General features: G+C 50.0%; 9 protein-coding genes across 9 annotated transcripts; 3 read left to right on the top strand and 6 right to left on the bottom strand.

The window, feature by feature from the left end:
- Positions 1–129: 129 nt before the first annotated feature.
- EV420DRAFT_1637297 (galactose mutarotase-like domain-containing protein) lies at positions 130–2,213 on the top strand (the record flags this gene model as incomplete). Its single annotated transcript, XM_060476688.1, has 9 exons — positions 130–338; positions 401–435; positions 491–500; positions 552–684; positions 758–801; positions 852–1,017; positions 1,065–1,148; positions 1,203–1,598; positions 1,671–2,213. The coding sequence occupies 9 exons, from the start codon at positions 130–132 to the stop codon at positions 2,211–2,213; spliced, it is 1,620 nt and encodes a 539-aa protein (XP_060336187.1).
- Positions 2,214–2,309: 96 nt separating this feature from the next.
- On the bottom strand, positions 2,310–3,250 carry EV420DRAFT_1262969 (ribosomal protein S3; the record flags this gene model as incomplete). The annotated part of the gene is made up of 4 exons (XM_060467145.1): positions 2,310–2,529; positions 2,583–2,795; positions 2,848–3,056; positions 3,110–3,250. 4 exons carry the CDS (start codon positions 3,248–3,250, stop codon positions 2,310–2,312), a joined length of 783 nt encoding a protein of 260 aa, XP_060336186.1.
- A 1,507-nt stretch (positions 3,251–4,757) lies between these two features.
- Positions 4,758–6,338, bottom strand: EV420DRAFT_1617870 (3-ketoacyl-CoA thiolase; the record flags this gene model as incomplete). Its single annotated transcript, XM_060475294.1, is given in 10 exon segments — positions 4,758–4,888; positions 4,949–4,986; positions 5,035–5,111; positions 5,160–5,531; positions 5,583–5,681; positions 5,730–5,757; positions 5,777–5,797; positions 5,848–5,859; positions 5,882–6,047; positions 6,101–6,338. The coding sequence occupies 10 exon segments, from the start codon at positions 6,336–6,338 to the stop codon at positions 4,758–4,760; spliced, it is 1,182 nt and encodes a 393-aa protein (XP_060336185.1).
- Positions 6,339–6,546: 208 nt separating this feature from the next.
- Positions 6,547–7,095, bottom strand: EV420DRAFT_1512942 (uncharacterized protein). Its single transcript, XM_060471695.1, has 2 exons — positions 6,800–7,095; positions 6,547–6,754 (listed from the first exon to the last, which is right to left on the bottom strand). The coding sequence occupies exons 1-2, from the start codon at positions 6,998–7,000 to the stop codon at positions 6,623–6,625; spliced, it is 333 nt and encodes a 110-aa protein (XP_060336184.1). The 5' UTR covers positions 7,001–7,095; the 3' UTR covers positions 6,547–6,622.
- A 40-nt stretch (positions 7,096–7,135) lies between these two features.
- EV420DRAFT_1263006 (uncharacterized protein) lies at positions 7,136–7,585 on the top strand (the record flags this gene model as incomplete). Its single annotated transcript, XM_060467149.1, has 2 exons — positions 7,136–7,455; positions 7,510–7,585. The coding sequence occupies 2 exons, from the start codon at positions 7,136–7,138 to the stop codon at positions 7,583–7,585; spliced, it is 396 nt and encodes a 131-aa protein (XP_060336183.1).
- Positions 7,586–8,963: 1,378 nt separating this feature from the next.
- EV420DRAFT_1617868 (adenosine deaminase-like protein) lies at positions 8,964–10,080 on the bottom strand (the record flags this gene model as incomplete). Its single annotated transcript, XM_060475293.1, is given in 6 exon segments — positions 8,964–9,104; positions 9,154–9,378; positions 9,431–9,474; positions 9,503–9,646; positions 9,666–9,804; positions 9,949–10,080. 6 exon segments carry the CDS (start codon positions 10,078–10,080, stop codon positions 8,964–8,966), a joined length of 825 nt encoding a protein of 274 aa, XP_060336182.1.
- A 504-nt stretch (positions 10,081–10,584) lies between these two features.
- EV420DRAFT_1617867 (uncharacterized protein) lies at positions 10,585–11,805 on the bottom strand (the record flags this gene model as incomplete). Its single annotated transcript, XM_060475292.1, has 7 exons — positions 10,585–10,666; positions 10,720–10,823; positions 10,845–10,909; positions 10,946–11,277; positions 11,358–11,448; positions 11,502–11,705; positions 11,766–11,805. The coding sequence occupies 7 exons, from the start codon at positions 11,803–11,805 to the stop codon at positions 10,585–10,587; spliced, it is 918 nt and encodes a 305-aa protein (XP_060336181.1).
- A 709-nt stretch (positions 11,806–12,514) lies between these two features.
- Positions 12,515–17,173, top strand: EV420DRAFT_941613 (uncharacterized protein). Its single transcript, XM_060484079.1, has 3 exons — positions 12,515–13,857; positions 13,905–16,171; positions 16,224–17,173. The coding sequence occupies exons 1-3, from the start codon at positions 12,836–12,838 to the stop codon at positions 17,075–17,077; spliced, it is 4,143 nt and encodes a 1,380-aa protein (XP_060336180.1). The 5' UTR covers positions 12,515–12,835; the 3' UTR covers positions 17,078–17,173.
- Positions 17,165–18,049, bottom strand: EV420DRAFT_1512931 (Sm-like ribonucleoprotein). Its single transcript, XM_060471694.1, has 4 exons — positions 17,830–18,049; positions 17,682–17,750; positions 17,505–17,620; positions 17,165–17,458 (listed from the first exon to the last, which is right to left on the bottom strand). The coding sequence occupies exons 1-4, from the start codon at positions 17,882–17,884 to the stop codon at positions 17,288–17,290; spliced, it is 411 nt and encodes a 136-aa protein (XP_060336179.1). The 5' UTR covers positions 17,885–18,049; the 3' UTR covers positions 17,165–17,287.
- Between the last annotated feature and the right edge of the window lie 22 nt (positions 18,050–18,071).

The following is an 18,071-nucleotide window of genomic DNA, read 5'->3' as shown; positions in this document are numbered from 1 at the left end:
TCGTACCCAGGATCTTTCCGTTTTTGACCTATATTTTCGTAGGTGATCGGAGTGCCGCTGCTGGTCTCGCAGACATGTCTTCTTCTCAATGACAGCATCTCTTCGGAGCAAACAGAAGGCTGCTCTCGCATGTCTGGACGTTCCTTTGGTACTTTCCAAAAGAATGCCGGTTATTTGACTGGCGCAAATATCCTTGACGTCGCAAGAATTGGCATTGATCTTGGTGTCCGCACCGCCAATACAACCCTCATTAGTGACGCCTATGCTAGGATTCACGCAGAGCTCATCGTTCATTATGAGGTCAAAAGCGATGGTATCAGGGAGGATGGAAGCTTCGGGTAATTCCTTACTTTCCTGCAGAGTCGATTGAACTTCACCGGTACTCACTTCGCGTTCTCAGACAACACGGCGGACTCTTGTATAACGGAAATTATGGTACGTTTGTGAGACTTCTACTGTAGTTATGCTTTTACGATCTCAAATCTCATAGGAAAGGATTAGTGAGTCCATTTACTCTGCTTTCAGGCCTAATGCAAACGATGAATGTGTAGTTCCAATGATGTTCTCCAACTAGAATATGCCGCTGCGGGCACAGAATTTGAGGCGAACTCGGATTCAAAGACAGCTTTTGAAGCCCTTATTGATGGCGACAAATGGATGATCTATTATAATACTTTGACAGCAGTCTTGCATTGGGATTTTGCACGTCTCCTTCCCGAACAACATCTTCTACTGTTTGCTGAGCATTCTTGTGTAGTCTGCTCTCGGCAGGTTTATCAGTTTCCCGGTGATTGACGGACAGTAGGTGTTCCCCATTTTCGGAGACATGTTATCCTAACGGTATTTTTTAGGGCGACTAGTAGCATTTTGCTCAATCTGACGGAAGTCGAAGTCTTGGGAAATCTATGGTCATCGAACATCTTGACCAGCTTTAGCCAGAGCTTAAGCACGAACGTAACGCATGCTAACGCTGGTAATCTGAGCGGTAATCGCATGTTCTACGCAAATGACTACATGGTGAGTTCCTGCCGACATGTTATGTCCGGTTGACTCAATAAGTAAAGGTACATCGGGGTAGCAACTATATGTCAACGGTTAAGATGGTCTCGACAAGGACGTTGACCAGTGAATGCGTCAATTCGCAGAACGTAAGCCTCGCTCATGTCGCGAAATGGGATATTTTTATTGAATTTAAGTTCCAGCCCCTGGGCTTTCATCTTTCAGATGGCGCCTTATACACTTATATTCAGGGCGATGAATACGAGGACATCTCGGTGGCCTGGGACTGGCAGCTTATTCCTGGCATTACCGTGAACTACAATGTTACGCCTCTCAACTGTGGTAACACTGGATACACGGGAGTGCAATCTTTTGTTGGTGGCGTCTCTGATGGTAATATCGGGATTGCAGCTATGCGATATACAAACCCGTATGATAGGTCCTTAAGCTGGCAAAAGGCGTGGTTCTTCTTACACGATGACGTGCAACACATCATGATTTCAAACGTTTCATCCAACAATAACGCTCCCATTTATTCTGTCCTCGACCAGAAACGGCACTACGGACCCATTATCGTTGATACGATACAGCGATCCTCAGTGGGCATAACGACACATTTGGCTGCTCAATCATTGTGGCATGCCAATGTTGGGTACTGACTCGACGCGCAGCAGTCGACTACATTATTCGTCGACATTGGAGAGAAGACAGGTAACTGGTCCTCCATAGGGACATCCACCCAGCCACCTGCCACTGTAGATCTTTTTGCAGCTTGGTTGCAGCACGACTCTACTGTTAACACATCCTTCTCTTATACCGCTTTTCCTGGTATCTCTTTGGAGTCGTTTCTCCAGAAAGGCCAGCATTTCTCTCTCCAATCGGTCCAGAACGATGCACATGCCTCTGCGTTATACGATCAAGCTCACCAGACCATCATGGCCGTATTTTGGGACGCGGCTGGTGGATCAGTGAACCTCAATGTATCAGGTCCTTTGTATAACGCGTCCAGAGTCTTGACTATCTCAGTCACTGGAAATATTGCACTCCTATACGATGAACGGCCGGGAAATATCAGCGTCTCCGATCCATCGCAAACGCTGGACACAGTCGACGTTGCATTCACATTTTCCGGGCAGACAGTGGTAGAAAAGAAGACAACTATTTCGTTCCCAACAAACCATTTTTCGTGTAGTAGCGCATCACAGCAGTTATAATGCGTTGCATAACTTTCAGAACGGGACTTTTGAGACGGAGCATAAATGATGCTGAGATGATAATTGCATACTAATAACCCGAAACACAAATCTACATTAGAACACTGGCTGCTCCATGTACGCCTCTGGCTGTTGGTAAGTGTCCTGAGGGGCGTAAGTCTCCTCTGCAGGAGGTGCAACGGGAACGGCCAAAGGCTCTCTTTGCTCGGACTGAGGCTCGGAGATAATTTTGTCGACAGGAGGGTCCAAGATTTGAACGGAGTCAGGAAGAGGCTTGCGAGGTCCGGTGAGACCATCGGGATCGTGGCCCTTCATGCTAAAAGATATGTAAGCTTCATATGCTAGTGATAGAAAAAGAATCCCGCCTACATTTTGACCTTGATACCCAACACACCCTGTCGGAGAAGAACGTGGCGGACAGCGAAGTCAACAAAGTCAACAGCAGGTTGACCAGAGTGAATCATGAAACCGTCGGTGAACTTCATGGACTTGGCGCGAGCAGCACGAAGCTTTCCAGAAACGACAACTTCACAACCCTTGGCGCCCGACTCCATAACGAATCGGAGAACACCATAGCATGCCCTGGGCAATCATGAGGACACTAAAGGACGTGCGATGACCAGATTAAACATACCGACGAACGGCAAGACCTCCGAGAAGTTTGTACCTCAAACTCTCGCACTGAGCGACAGCGGAGAGACCACGGCACTGGACCTTCTCAGCATAGAGCTCGAGAGAGTTTTCGGGGAACTTGAACCGCTTCTGGACGAGAGCGGTAAGCTCACGGATACGGCGACCCTTCTCACCCAAGACTTCCTGAGTGTGGGTGGCCCGAATGATGATCTACAATCCTGGTCAGAGAGACCTCCGATGACGGTAACAATAACAGCGCCTACTTCAGTACGAGCGTGAGTTACACGGACATCACATCCAGAGTAACCCTCCTCAGCGAGTTCACGAGTGAAGAATTCATTGAGCTCGGCACGGAAGACACCGTCGGCGACGAATTTTCTCTTTTTGCTGATAGCGGTGGCCATTTTATATTGAAGGGGTCTACGAAGGAAGCTGTGAGCGACTAGAAAGAATAATCAGTCTTTCGATAAATACCTTGGGCTTGTCGACTATCAGAGCGGCTCCGCAGAGTCCTGGGAATACTTTGGCCTGAAACTGTACAGTTGTAAACGGTATTTGCCGGATATCACGTGTCGAAGAAACCCCTCAAAAATTCGAATTTCCCCACTTGGCTGCTGAACGCGCTTGCTCTCTATCTACAATGATCCACGGAGGAAAAAAAAATCTAGTACAGGTAAGTCTAGATATCCAGAAATTCTTTCTCTCCTGTTCTTTTACATGACGAGTGTTGTATTCAACCCATGGCACCTCTTAGTCGAATTGCGCCTCCAAGCTCTGTCTTGTGTGGATCATTGACATGAATGACTTTTCTGATTCTCTTTCATCACTTTTCACAATCGCTCTACTCGATACTCATCCTCTTCTTCAGGTGCAATTATACGTCTTTGTGTAACTCTGATAGTTCTAGTCCTGTTGTCATTTCATTTGTTCATGTTACTACCACAATGCGCTTTCACCGATATCGAGTGATTCTCTGTTCTTCTCAAGGCCTTCAGGGCCCAGAAGCCGCGTGTATGGGAGTGGCTAATGTGCCATTGATGCTGAGCTTATCTGATCGTTACGGAAACAACGGTCGCAGTTTTCTCTGCAAGTCATCGACTGCCAATGACAGTAAGAGTGTACCCGAGTACTGGATTATCCCCCCTGGTCTAGACGATGTTCTCTTACGACCTTCTCGAGGGATGCGTCCTATTTCTGTTATGCCTGAGGGAAGTTGATGGCCTGGCAGTTCGTTGAGGTTCTAACGTCACAACTTGCCTGCTGGCAAATGGTCTTCAGTCGAAATCACAACCGCTTTTATGAAAGACTGTCATTGGGCACCAATTGTAAGGTATTTGGATCGTTATTGTCTTTGACTTCGTCACGATAAGTGGGTTGTTCCGAGATCTTCAGAGATGCGCTTGTTCGATACCTCCATAATACCTGGGCGAAGAGCATGGTCCTTGCACTCTTTTTCAAGATCCCTCCTAAGATCATCGCCTAGACCGTGTTCAGGTCAGTGTAAACGGACTGGGCAGAAGGAGTCCTGTGAATGTAATTTTCACTCCCGTGTCCACTCACGCCCTATAGGAAGGGGGAGTTGTGTTAAGCCACATTCATGGTTCAACTCTCGCAATGGCAAATTAGATACGTCAGCAGATGTAATTTCTGGGATACTATTACAACAACGCCGCCTGCATTGCAAGATTGTTCTGGAGTTGGACAGGAAGATTGCTTCTTCACAGCGAGGGCAGGGCCGCTTGTGAGCGCACTGGTGTGACTGCTTCTTGACTGCTGCCGTTCAGCTCAGAGAGAGAAGTTGTCAGCTGCGGGTTTCTGCAACACGAAGTCTGAACATATGAAGGTATAGATAGTAAGTTTGTATTATGTTTAATGTTACATTCTGTGTATGAAAACATCGGGAAAATGCAATCAACGGCGCGCCTCGTTGACGAACATGCCAGCAGCTCCCATACCACTTCCTATACACATGCTGGTAACGAGGATCTTCTGGTCATTACGCTTCAGTTCAGCCAAACCTGTGACGACTTGGCGGACGCCGGCTGATTTGAGAATATACAAGTCAGTACTCAAGAGGAGATACAGAACAATAGAAGACATACTCATTCCAAGAGGATGGGTTACGGCAATTGAACCACCGCTACAAACAGGTGTCAGTTTCGTGGAAGCCAGGGTCACGAAGGCCTACTTGGGATTAATTTTCTCAATAGGTATACCCAGCTGCTCTACGCAGTAAGCGAACTGTGACGCGAAAGCCTCGTTAATCTGTAACACGATCAATGTCATGAAAGCTAGCAATGGCAGGGAATCTACCTCGTAGAGATCAACCTCTTCCTTCGTCAGACCAAATTGGCTTAGCAACTTGGGAATGGCATAAACGGGTGCGATGCCCATGTACCTGGGTTCGACACCGACGATCGCACTGCCAACCCATTTGGCTACGATATCCATGCCCTCTTGCTCTGCATTCGCTCGCGTCGTCATAATACACAAAGCGGCACCATCTCCAACACCACTAGCGTTACCAGCGGTCGTCGAGGCTTCACCCCAGTTAGGGAAGACAGACTTGAGACCTGACAAAGACTCCAGGGTAACCCCAGGACGGACTGTGTCGTCGGTGGAGATGATGTTGCCTCTGATTGAGACGGGAATGATTTCGTCTCTGAATATACCTTTGACAATGGACTAGGGAAACGTCAGAAGGTGACCATAGTACATAAAGAGTGAAGAAATCACTTCGTTGGCGCGTGTGTGCGAAATAAGTGCGTATTCATCTTGCTTCTGACGGGAGACCTTGTAAGTCTCGGCGACCATTTCAGATGTCCAACCCATAGGCTAATGTGCGTTAGTTTCAACTTTAATGGAAGCAGGAATAGTGCATACTTGGATACAATCTTGGACGTCCGGAATGCTCTGCGACCGGAGCAGACACTTCGGGAGTAGGTCTTGGGCTGCATTGGAGATTAGAAACGGGCCTCTCACAAGGATGGTAACGACGTACTTGAGACTCATGCTCTCGACGCCGGCAGCCAGACCAAGGGTAAGCTTCACCGACAATGATGGAATGGGCAACGTTGCGAATAGCCATCAAACCAGAGGAGCATAATCGGTTCACTGTGGATATTGGGACGTGACTAGGGATCCCAGCCGCCAATGCAGCTGCTCTGGAGGCATACAAAGGCGATGGTGGATGGCAGGTGCCTGTAAACGCGCTCAATGACCCGTGGGTGCCGTTGCAGACGACGAGGACCTACCGACGCATATATCGTCTATCTTTGCTGGATCTAGCTTGGTTTCTTGAAGAGCCGCTCTGAACAGGGCATGGAGCATCTCGTCGATAGGCACATCCTTGAGCTGGCCCTTCTTTGCCCGGCCAACGGGGGTACGCTTAGCGAAGGTAATGACGACGTCGTCTGGATTCTTTTGGAGAACAGCAGAGAGGCCACGGGGAGCATGAGTACTAGCAGCACGAGAGGCAATCCTGGAGAGCATGATAATAAGCGGTGGTAAAAGCAAAGTCAGCAAAAACAGGCATGGGCGTAATAAGAAGGATTCCCCGCATTCAGACCGGAGATTCTATTTCCGCGTGCGTCGCTTTCGGTCTTGTAAATCTTCTTACTTTCCGACTAATTCCGAACAAACAAATGAAAGGTATTTTTCCAAGTTTTTTTCTTTGAATTATCTACGTATACCGTACGATACACCACTCCGTCGAACAAATCTGTCATGTGAATGAGCAATTGTCATCTCAACCAGGAAAGGCATACCTTTCAGCCTCATGACAGATCAGGCATGCTGCCTCGCAGTTTGTTTTTCCACGTCCGGCTCAAAAAAGAATAGCATTTCGAACACAGGTGATGTGCGAGCTTCGGTGTCCCACACCCGGGACAGTTGACGATATCTGGTCGCTTCCTTAGTCAACAGAGACGCGTGAAAAGCCCCAGTAAACGCACTTGCTTGTCCTTTAGACCCTTGTTTGCAGCACGCATTGCTTTGCGCGAATGGGACGTCTTTTTCTTTGGTACGGCGAGCACTATTGAGGGAAACAGTTCCAGGAGGGACTGCAGGGAAGGTATGTGCCAAGTAAGCGGGTTCGGTGTAGTGAGAAATGCAGGCAGAAAGTTTGCCGCAAAGAGTGGTTTTATGACTGGCATCCTGAATAAAGTAAGAGGGCATTCCTGGGCAGGACAGGATTCCTGGTGAAGGCCAGCGACGCCATGGTGAAGAGCTAAGCTGCTAGTTTCCCGATTTGGACTCCGACTCAACACGACTCTCACCAAGCCATCATCATGTTCCGGTGCTCACGTCCTCTCTTCAACGTCGTAAAACGGACGACAGGCGTGACCGGCCTCAAGGTTCACCCAAATCCTCTTCCTGTCCTTGCCGAGACGTACAAGCAGACTCTCGAGGTCCTTGCCGGCATACCATCTACCTCCGTGTACAAGCAGAGTGCCGAGGCTCTTACCCTTCACAAAATCAAGGTCTTGGAAGCAGCCAAGGGAGACATTGCTGCCGTAGAGAACGGCCTTGATGAGGGCCAGATCGAGGAGTCGTTGAACATTGCTTCTGACGAACTCAAACTCGCCAGTCAGATGATTGAATGGAAAGCGTGCGTCGACTCGTCCCGTTTTGTCCCATTAGCCCTGTCTAATTTCTCATGTAGGTGGGAACCACTGGAAGAGAAGCCGGAACGCGGTCAATGGGAATATTTGGCCAGACGACTTCGTCATGACGTGTAGAACTGGTTGTATAAGGAATCAAAGACAGCGTTCGGCCTTGAAACTTTTCGAGAATTGGAACAACCATTTGAAACTGAAGCTATTTGTTCCCAAGAGAGTGGTTCAAAACTGTGCTCATATATACAGCTAGATTATAATGCAGGTTGTGAAGTAAGTGGTTATTAATTACTTGAAATACTAATTATAATATACTAATTTTTGCTTTCACTAGGGAACTAAAGTGCACTTGCATCGTCGACCGAAGAACGCATAGTCGATCCGGTCTCAATAGGCTGCCATACATATCTTCCCTTGCTTTCGGGAACTATATGCTTTAACAGGTTAGACGTGTCGATTGCAGAATGGGGTTTTGAGATGTCTACGCATGTTGGACCTGACATTAAAGTCGCGCTTACATCCAGTAACAGGACACTGATAAGCTAAAAAAAAAAAAAGACATGAGGATGTGCTATGTTCAAACAGGATGCTCAACCCACGTTTATCACCTGTATGTGTTCGTATGTGAACCGTCAGAGAACTAGGTCTGACAAATTTCTTTTGACAGATGTGGCAAATGTGTTTTCGTTCTCTGGTGGCTTTTGCCTTGGAAGGTGGCGGTGAATCTTTAAGCTTGGATTTATCATCGAAGAGTGCATCGACTTCCGTTTCGTCGTTCAGTACCAACAAGCGTTGGCGACTCAGAGCCAGACAAGTGAGGTTGGGCGGTACGCAGAGCAAGACGCTGATCCCAGTATAGACTCGATAGAGGCGCGGACTAGCAGCTGGGTGGCATTCATCCAATCTCTCAGATTCGGTAGGTTTCGAACCAAGACTCCGAGCCTGCGTCTTGTGGTAGGGGATGGTATCGTTCAGAGTCTTCGGGTCTTGGCACGTGCGAGAATGCTTCTCAAGTTTCGATGGTGGTGCAAGGTTGATTAGACGCGGCTGTGGAACTTCCAGCAAGTGTTCTGTGGCAGAAAACTTTAGTCTGTGATCAAGGAAACGATGGCATAGTGTGGCGCACCAGGAAACATCTCGTTAATGCTGGGGAGTGTGATTTTTGGTCATCGTTGGAGCTCGTGCGCGTGGGGTAGTCTAGCAAGGAAATGGAGAAATAGTCTCGTTATAAGTATTATTTCCATTGTTCGTGCATAAACAACGAACAGCACACATCAACGCCCATCGGCGCGGCGGATAACAATCGCCAATCTTTAATTACAAAAGAACTTGCTTTACCGTGCCTTCTTTGTCTCGGTGATATTCCTCGCAACCATTGTACGCAGTTATACAAGAGGTTTCGCAGATCATCACTTCATGACGACGTGTTGTATTGAGGGGTGCGGTAATGAGTAAGTACTGAGCGGGGAAAGCAAATACAAGCTACAATTTCGCCTAGTCATTACGTGAATCTACACTTCATGCTCATCTCTGCTATCCTCCTTACATCGTCCTCGGAAAGACCGAGACCCAGTGGGGCGTTTGCCATCAACAACGCATATTCGCCGAGCATGGAATTACGGAAAGGGAGAATATCATCAGTCTACAAACCAATCAGTGATAGCCACAACCAGACGGGGACTGTTACCAACGCAAATGGCTATTGGGTGATCATGCTTCAGATAATCACGAATGTGATGAACGTCTAGGGATCCGACGGTTTTGCATAACAGATTGGAGGAGAGGCAAAGCTCGACGGCGATGTTCTCTTTTAATACAATATTTTGGGTTTCGTCATTAAGGAATGTGGCGTGTCCGAGACGATCAGGACCAATGGCGAGGAACTTGAGCGTCTCGGGGTGAGGATTATCTTTAGTCTGTTGAATTACAAAGTCAATCCACAGCTACTCTGAGAAAGGAAACACTCGCCTCGGCGACATGTAGTGTGACGCCAAGGCCGGCGCTCTTAGCGTCTGCAAAGTGGCGACAAAACATGTCCACGTCCGCCTCGTAACGGATCGCCACATAGATCTACGCCTACGACGCGTCTTCCCTCTGCTCTGAGGGTCTTGGCGATACTAATACACTCCTTAACAGTTTCCTCGTCCATTTCACGGCCAGCGCTGACGATCAGCGCTGCTTGATCTTTGCCGTACTTCTCTACCCTCGTCTAGTACGGTCTTCACGTATTCCATCCTCGTCATAGCAGGAGTCTCCTTGGGCGTGGAGCGCAGTTCTAGATATGTACATTGAGGAGCGTCCCCGTCGAGGAATTCGGCAAGGACAAGCGCGTGTGACGCGCCCTAGGGTCTCTGGAGTAGACGTCAAGGCGTAGATGGCAGGAAACAGCCCGAAGAATCATGGATCTCGTTCAGCTCGATGCCGTTTTGGAGTTTGGATATAGCCTCTGAAGGGATTGAAGATTCTTTGGCTAGTTCACGAAGGACAGAGATTGGAATGGAACCATTCAAAGTGGGCATGCAACCTCGGGCCTTTGGGAGGGACTGTATAAAGAAAAGCTGTTGGGGAGTGAGAGAATTAATGGCGTCTAGAGCATATCCAGCGACTTGAGTAACCATTTGTCCAGTGTTGAGTTAGTTTAGAGGCAGACGACTGAGTCATATCAAGAATACCTAAGAAGCCGGTTATTTCGGGTGCGGCCCTCACGCTAGAAATGACTCACAAAAGGTGTACTTTCCAAGAGGATATCAGACATGTTTGAGCTCAGAGTAACTCTTCGCGGCAAATGCCGTCATAGATCTTCAAGTGATTACAATGTTTTACATAAATAACTTCACTGATAGTTGTGTGTATGCAAATAGTATTGGTCGTATTTCGCGCATCGAATCTGACGCAGATTTGAAAAATGTTTTTTCAATACTTTGTACAATATACAGAGCCCTCACCCCAACAATCCCCCAAAACATCACCTTAATAATTCAGAAATATCATATCATATCAAGCACGCAGGGAGATGGGATGAGAAAGCACGGACGAAGGGAACTTGAGGAACAAAAGAGATGATACGGGAGGACGAGCCTATTGGATTGCTTTTGCACTGTTGGAATATGTATTGCCGTCTTTCAAGAAAGGGACGGGAAGGCAGTCTCGTCGTCGACGTTGACGACAGGTGCGACTGAGGGCGCATTGCCATTGTGGCCGCCTCTGTTGCCACCCTCGTCCACCACGGAAGCCTCCTCTTCCTTCACCACCCCTACCCCTGCCGCGCCCCACCACGAGGGGCTGGGCGGTCAAAGCGAGCGTCAATCTCGAGATAGACTTTTTCTTCCTTCTTGGCGCGAGCTTTGGCAGAGGGCTTGGCCTAGGCAGGATGCGTGAATACACCAGGAAAATAATGAAAAAGGAGAAGCGTACCTTGCCGACGAAGTAACTTTCTTCCTCCTCGGGCTTGGCAAGAAGAGTTGCGCCTTTTGAAGAGGTCACCTTCGGCACCTTCATTGGCCTTGCGAGCTTCGGGCTGGGGCAAAATCCCTTCTTTTGACTTTTGCTGGGCAAGATACTGGTCAAGGGTAAGAGTGTTGTCCTCTTCTTCTTCGCGCTCCCTGCGAGGAGGCTTGTCGGCCGGCGCGGCGGCGTCTGCTGTGGTATCACCGCCAGCGGGAGCTTCCCAGGCATCACCACCGGGAGCGGGTGCACCCCATTCACCCCCAGTGGCAGCAGTGGGAGCACCCCACTCGTTGGAGCCTTCTACAACGGCGTCTGTAGCGGCAGCTTCTTCTTGTTTGAGCTCAGTAGCACCGTCATCTCCTCCCAGCCTTGGTGAACCTTTTTGTCAGAGTCACTGTTAGAAAGAATATAATGAGTTGAATGAGGCAAGAAATGGCTTGGGACGCACGTCTTTCCGGTTTGGCTTTGTCTATCGAAAGGCCTGCCACGACCACCACGGCCTCCGCCTCGTCCACCTCGACCGCGACCACGACCTTCGACTGTATGCGATCTGAGTTAAAGGACTGATAGAAACGAAGGTTGAGGCGTACACTTTCGCTGGCCTTCTGTGGACACGGGATCTTGAGCACCGTCCTGGGTTGGGGTGCTATCCCTTGGGGCAGATTTACCGCCGCGCTGGTAATACTTGCCACCCTCTCGATGCCGGACCGCCGCGTGGCTTTTGTTGAGTACGAGGCAGGTGCAGGAGGCTCCTGTTTCGGCTGGGGCGGTGGGGTCGTCGGACGAGCATCGTCCTCTGAAGGATCAAAGAGAAATGAGACGACTGAAAGAAAAGGAAAGAGAGGCAAACAAGTACCATCCAGCAAGGCAAAGGGGTTTTTGGTAGCCACCGACATTGTTGACGGGGCGAATTAGTTGTGGCTCAGGACGCAGAAGATAAGTAACGGGTCGAACGACGGCAGTAGCAGCAGCTAGGTTGCACTGGGCAGGCTGCAAAAAATTGGTGTGACCCCTCTGTCACCGCTAGAGTCTCCGGGGTCCGGATCAGCCACCGAAACGGGAACTGTACAGTTTTGACAAACTATAAAAGGCGGCATTTTGCAGGCAATTCGGCTAACGCATTTTTCACAGGTACGTATCACTGCAGCTGACCGTAGAGTTACGGCTGATTTCTGATTTACAGCGACATAAAAGCATCTCGACGAGGACACGCGGACTGTAACGGATCTGCTGTGTCGATGACCTTGAGATCGTTGGATTGCTGGAGAATATTTACCATACATTTTATTATGTAGGTATACGATGGGACTTGGGTGCGGGTAGCTTTGGCGACTTGTTTGTGGGAAGCCCGTGGGTGTGCTCGCAATGTCTCGTTGTACATACAATCATAAATACAGCCCATCTCTTATTTTGACAAACCTGTCTATCTCTCTTCCCGGTCTCTTTCTTTTACATTCATGTCGTCACGACGCCTGGCTATATCGTCCTTGCTCTGCGACGATGACGACGCCAACGACAGCCCAAAAGATCTTCCAACCACCACCGCCACTCCCCAGCAGCATACCGATGTCTTTGGCCTCGATGCCCTTGTTCAGGCCGCGTCGCAGGAACGACGGAGACTGAGCAGCGACCGTTCACCTACCACTGAATATCGACCGCTCAGTACACCAACCGTCCACGTATCATCATCTCCCGCCTGTTGCCGCGCCCCGTCACGGCTTCGACCACATACTCTCTCCAACCAATGTCGACCCGTACCAGCACCCTGCAAAGAAGCGGCGCTATTCAGATGAACGGGAAAGAGAGGTGGAAAGGGAGAGGGAACGACAGCGAGAGCAAGAAAGAGAAAGAGAACGGCAACGAGAACGAGAGCAGGAGAGAGAACGGCAACAACGAGAGGAGCGACTGCTGCACGAGCGAGAACGGATGGCAATGGGCCAGATTGGCTTTGGGAGATCAGGCCATGAGTACCAGCCACTCAGTCCCGCCGTTCCCGGTCCTTCTTTGAGACAAAGTCCCGCCCTTTCTTCTAATTCAGCATGCAGTCCCGCCCTTTCTCTCTCAAACATCACAAGTCCTACCCTCCGCTCATCGCGCCCGACGTCGTCCCGCGACTCCTTTCCACCGTCTTCATCGTTTGCCCCGACATTCCCACCATCTGTCCGTGATCCGACCTTGCGAGTCACCAGCCCCTCAATCTTCCCTCAATCTTTCTCATCCCGGGACCGTGTAACCAGCCCCTCAGTCTTGCACTCTCGTGAAACCATCGTACGCAGCCCGCCCACGTTTCAACAACAACACCATGCCTTCGCCATCCCACCGTTATCACACAGAGAGGCCATTCCCGTCCAGAGAGACTCTAGAGACATGTTGGTCCATAGAGACTCAATACCGTCTCAGTCCACATCCCACACGGATTCTGTTACCATGCGATCCCGGAGGGACTCTATGGGCTCTATTCCGATATCGTCTCACTCTCAGAGGGAAGTCGCCTCAAGGGAAGCCCTTGGTAGGGATCCGATGTCTCACACGGATTATCGAGCTCGTAGGGATTCCATAGGCTCTCATCCATCGCAGGTCATTCCGTCGTCCCAACCTTCGCATAGGGATTCCTTGGCACAGATCCCAACACACAGGGAGTCTTTACCGTCTCATCGCGATTCACTTTCCTCCCACCGCGACTCTATCATCACTCATGCTCATCGAGACTCAATATCCTCTCAAGAAGGTATTCCCCGAATACACAGGGACTCGATATCTTCGCTATCATCTCATTCATCCAATCATGAACCCGTCTCTTCACACTTGCTGCATAGGTCGCCCGTTTTGCCAAGGGATCCAAGGTTGGTTCCATCACTTCTTACTTCGCTTGGCTCACAATCTCTTAGGGAATCGCTCTTTGAGAGGGAAACGGGACAGCTTCATAGAGAGAGGGACATGATTTCAGGGTGCGTCTCATCGGTCCTTGGATTACATTCATCTGACGGGCACGTAGCAGGGATCCGCGTGGTCGCTCGTTTCCGATGCAAATTCCACCAATCTCCACCCATCCATCTATCACACATCACCGAGATAGATCGCATTCAATCACTGTCGCCGGTTTACCTCCCCGTGAAAATGTCGTCACCGTGCCTCCCCGTGAACACGTTGCACTGCCTCGCGAACACGTCGGCAATCGTGAACATGTTCGCGAACATGTCATCATTGACCAGATTACCCGTGAACACACCGCCCATACCCCGACAATTACCCCAATCCCTTCCCGAGAGCAGCAGCCTGTCCCTGCCTTCCCGCCTATCTCGATCCAGGAGCGTGTTACAAGCCCGATATATCTCAGGGATGGAGCTCCGACCAGGGATCGAGTCACGAGCTCGAGGGAACACCACAACGCAAGTCCTATCTTGTCCCGGGAGCATGTTACAAGCCCCGTTTCAGCTAGAGAACGCATTCCAAGCCCTCTCGTAGCCAAGGAGTACGTTCCGAGTCACCCGTCAGCTAGGGAGTCCATTGTCGTACCAAGAGAACGACTGTCCATTGCCACCCATTTTGACCCGCTTCATGAGAGGGCAATCAGTCCTATATCTACCAGGGAGAGAGTTCCCAGCCCTACGGTCGCAAGGGAGAGACCTCCGAGCCCCGTGGTTGTGAGGGAAAGGCACCCGAGTCCTATCATCACCAGAGAGCGTTTCCCTAGTCCTTTGACCACCAAGGATCGGGAAGGTTCAAGCATCATTCAACATGCGAATGAACGCGAGGAGAGGGTTGTTAGTCCCACTTCAAGTAGGGATCTTATGAACACCGAGGTTATCATTCCCCGGGAGAGACCATCTATCTCTCATCCGGAGCCTCGTCGCGAGAAAACAAGCACATCTAGCTCGATATCAGGCCTCTTACAGCGGGATAGAGTGCCATCAACGTCGTCCTTGACACTATCTTTGGACATGGTCCGACATCCACAACCATCGTCATCAGAACGAATCGCCAGCCCTATAGCCTCTTCCCCTCCAAAGGAAAAAAAGACAGTGTCGCCCAATGTTTCGCCTCCTTCCAAGCAGCCCATACCGCCTCCGATAGTACCTGTTTCTTCAACGATCATCCCCCTTCCTACGCCCACCCAAAGAGTCGTTAGCCCAATCATTCCTACTCCAACGAGCATGACGAAGCGGAGCCCTCCAGGAAGTCAGACAGGCAGGGCTATCGCCCATGCGCATGTTTACGGAAAGGTTGAGGAGCATACGCCGAAGAAAGTCGAAATGATCGATGAGGTCAAAGTGGAGCGACGGGAAAGTGTTGTGCCACCAACACCTGCACCTAGCACTCCTATGAAAGACGAGCCGATGCCTTTGGCTGGAAGCGAGGTGGAGACGAAGCAAGCCAAGCATCCGAAGCACAAAGAGTCATCGCATTTGCACAACAAGGACAAGGTCACAGAGCAGCCACCAAAGAGACCATCATCAGCCACCGCTCATAAAGAGAAGCTCACTCCTCCGAAGAGACCATTGTCTGCCACCTCCCACAAAGACGGCATGACGCACGAGGACGCGCACGAATGGTTCCTCGAGCATTTTGCCGATTCCCCTGCTCCGAAGAAGAAGAAACCGAACCATTCCTCATCGACATCACTTGAAGATGATCTTACGAAAGAGCTGGAGAGGGAACTGGCGGATGTTGACACACCGATGGCTGATGTCAATGAGGAGGAAGCCGAACGGATGGAAGTTGACGTGGAAGATGAACTACTGAGTCTAGTGCAGGATGAACCCGCGAAGGAGAAGCTCGTGTTGCCGCCTGTTCCGCCTGTCAGAAAGGCTAGCATGAAGAAGAAGGCTTCCGAGGAGCGCGACAGGGAGTCGATGCCGCCGCCTGCGACAACGACTGTCAAGACGAAGAAGAAGCCCGGTCCTAAGCCAAAGACCTCGAAACCTACGACCAAGACTACCGCGAAACCTGGTCCGAAAGGAAAGAAGGAGGCCCCGGTGCCTCTAAAGGGCAAGGCTGCTTCGATTTCGGTTTCTCGATCGCGGTCGACTAGTGTCATGCCTGGTGACGCGCAGGAGGAGGGTCAGGATGAAAAAACTGAAGAGAAGGAGAAGGAGGTGGAGGACGACAAAGTGTACTGCGTGTGCAAGCGCAAGTACGACGAGGGCCGCACCATGATTGGCTGCGATAAGTGTGACGACTGGTATCATATGCAGTGCGTGAATATGTCGGAGCTGGAGGTAGAGCTGGTAGACCAGTTTATATGTCCACCCTGTATTCAGAGTGCGTCATCTTCCGTCTTTGAGTTCTTTCTTACATCTGATTTGTGATTCAGAAAATCCTCAGCTGAACTTAAAGACGACATATAAAACCAGGTGTCTTAATGGACTTGATGATCCTGACCCTTCGTCTACTGAGGCATGCCATCGACCGTCAAAAGGTGCATTGAGCAAGTATTGCTCGCCTGAGTGCGGTGTCAAGTACATGCGACGAAGGATAGACGCGTATACGGCGAGAGGTGGTAGTCGAGAGGTCCTATGGTCCAAGGTGAAAGATGCAGAGCGCCGAGAAGGCGTCGTGGTTCACTGTCAGACTGGTGCTGTGATGAAGAGCAAAACCAAGGCAGAGCGGGAGATCGAACGCTTAGCTGGTCCTCTGGAAGCGATTGGCAAGGCACGAGCAGGATTGCGACGTGCGATGGAGTGTGTTCTATGGCGAGAACGGGTATGGGAGCTAGCGTGTCAGCGGGCCGAGGCGGGGGGCGATATCTGTGGATGGGATCAACGACTCTGCTTTGGTGAAGAGGAGTGGGAAGAATGGGGTGATGGTGTTGAAGAGAGCTATGCTGCTGATGCCGACGATAATGATGCTGAATGGTGGTGTCCTGGTCCCAAGGATTGCGAACGGCATCATGGTTGGCAGTCCATTCGCCAGGACGATATCAATAACGAGAAGACAAAAGGCGAAGAGGCCATCATGAAGCTCACGACCAAAGAGCGGGAAATACGCAAACAGATGGAGGATCTCGTCGGGGCCGAGAGCGCAGATATTGACAGAGACGCCAAGCCTGGGCCTTTGAAGAGCAACGGCAAGGTCATCAACGTCAACGGCAATGGAGTCAAGAACGTCAAGGGGAAGGTGAAGGTGAACGGGGATGACAAGAAGACTTTGAAGAGGAAGAAGCGATGACAGTTTTTCTGACTTTACTACCTGTCCGATACTTACCTTGTATTTTTATCTCTCTTTTGTAGCCCTTTGTCTTGTCGTCCTCCGCTTTGTTACTCGCATGTATAGTCAACCTCGATAGTCAATGTCAATAGTACAATATGAAACACACAACATAGAGAGGTCATCAGTAATGTAGAGATGACGTCGAGCAGATGATACCCTTGGAAATTTTTAGTATCCATCGCCTTCCCCTCCTTCTTTGCAGAACCCCTTCTCCTCGAACAGAACTTGCGCCTTGTGTTCCTCTCTCCGCTTTTTTGCCTCGATGTCGTTCTGATGATATGGTTCCAGCTGTGCATAGTCGACTTGCCGAAGGGGGATTTCATCCTCCTTGTCCAAGTCCTATAAATCCGTTAAGCCATGGTCAAGTCACAGCCACGACACATACAATTTCACCCAGTAGTACTACGTTCTCCCCTCGTATGAGAAATAGACCGCGCGGAAACTCTGCAAAAGCATTCCCGTGGTATATTCGCTCTACAGTATCTTCAAGAACCAAATTCGCTGCGCAGGACACACCAACGTCGGTGAACAGAAACAGATACACATAAGAGAAAAGACGCACCAAACTGGTCATAGGACCTCAGGACGCCTTGCAATTTACGCCCGTCTCTGAGTATGACGAGCATCTTCCCTACAAGCAACACGGACGCGAGAAATCAGAAAGGAACGTTATTTTTGAACAGTGTAAGCCATGGCGGTGCGCGACGTACTGTCCACGCAGTCCACCAGCGCGCCGGACGTTGTGAAGGGTATGAGCGAGTCCATTGCTTGACGCTTGAGAAGATGGTGATCAAGAGGCGTAGACGGGGATTTCAATCACTTCGAAATATAAAGGATATATATGCAAAGATCTCAATAGTCCACAAGCTGGGATGGCCGAGTCGTTAAGGCGAGTGATTTGACAAAAGGTCGGCCGCGGCTGCAGAGGAGTTGGCGGTCAATTCCATATATG

Source organism: Desarmillaria tabescens (assembly GCF_030435595.1).
Source record: "Desarmillaria tabescens strain CCBAS 213 chromosome Unknown EV420scaffold_5, whole genome shotgun sequence".
In the NCBI taxonomy this organism is placed as follows: domain Eukaryota; kingdom Fungi; phylum Basidiomycota; class Agaricomycetes; order Agaricales; family Physalacriaceae; genus Desarmillaria; species Desarmillaria tabescens.
This window is presented reverse-complemented; position numbering and strand designations above follow the sequence as displayed.

Coding starts and splice junctions, on each gene's coding strand:
- EV420DRAFT_1512931 (XM_060471694.1), bottom strand. CDS start 17,884: ATGGACTCGCTCATACCCTTCACAACGTCCGGCGCGCTGGTGGACTGC. Junction 17,751..17,829: donor GCTGGTGGACTGCGTGGACA/GTACGTCGCGCA, acceptor TGTTGCTTGTAG/GGAAGATGCTCGTCATACTC. Junction 17,459..17,504: donor TAGTACTACTGGGTGAAATT/GTATGTGTCGTG, acceptor ACGGATTTATAG/GACTTGGACAAGGAGGATGA.
- EV420DRAFT_941613 (XM_060484079.1), top strand. CDS start 12,836: ATGGCAATGGGCCAGATTGGCTTTGGGAGATCAGGCCATGAGTACCAG. Junction 13,858..13,904: donor GAGAGGGACATGATTTCAGG/GTGCGTCTCATC, acceptor ACGGGCACGTAG/CAGGGATCCGCGTGGTCGCT. Junction 16,172..16,223: donor ATGTCCACCCTGTATTCAGA/GTGCGTCATCTT, acceptor TTTGTGATTCAG/AAAATCCTCAGCTGAACTTA.
- EV420DRAFT_1512942 (XM_060471695.1), bottom strand. CDS start 7,000: ATGCCAGTCATAAAACCACTCTTTGCGGCAAACTTTCTGCCTGCATTT. Junction 6,755..6,799: donor AGGGTCTAAAGGACAAGCAA/GTGCGTTTACTG, acceptor TGACTAAGGAAG/CGACCAGATATCGTCAACTG.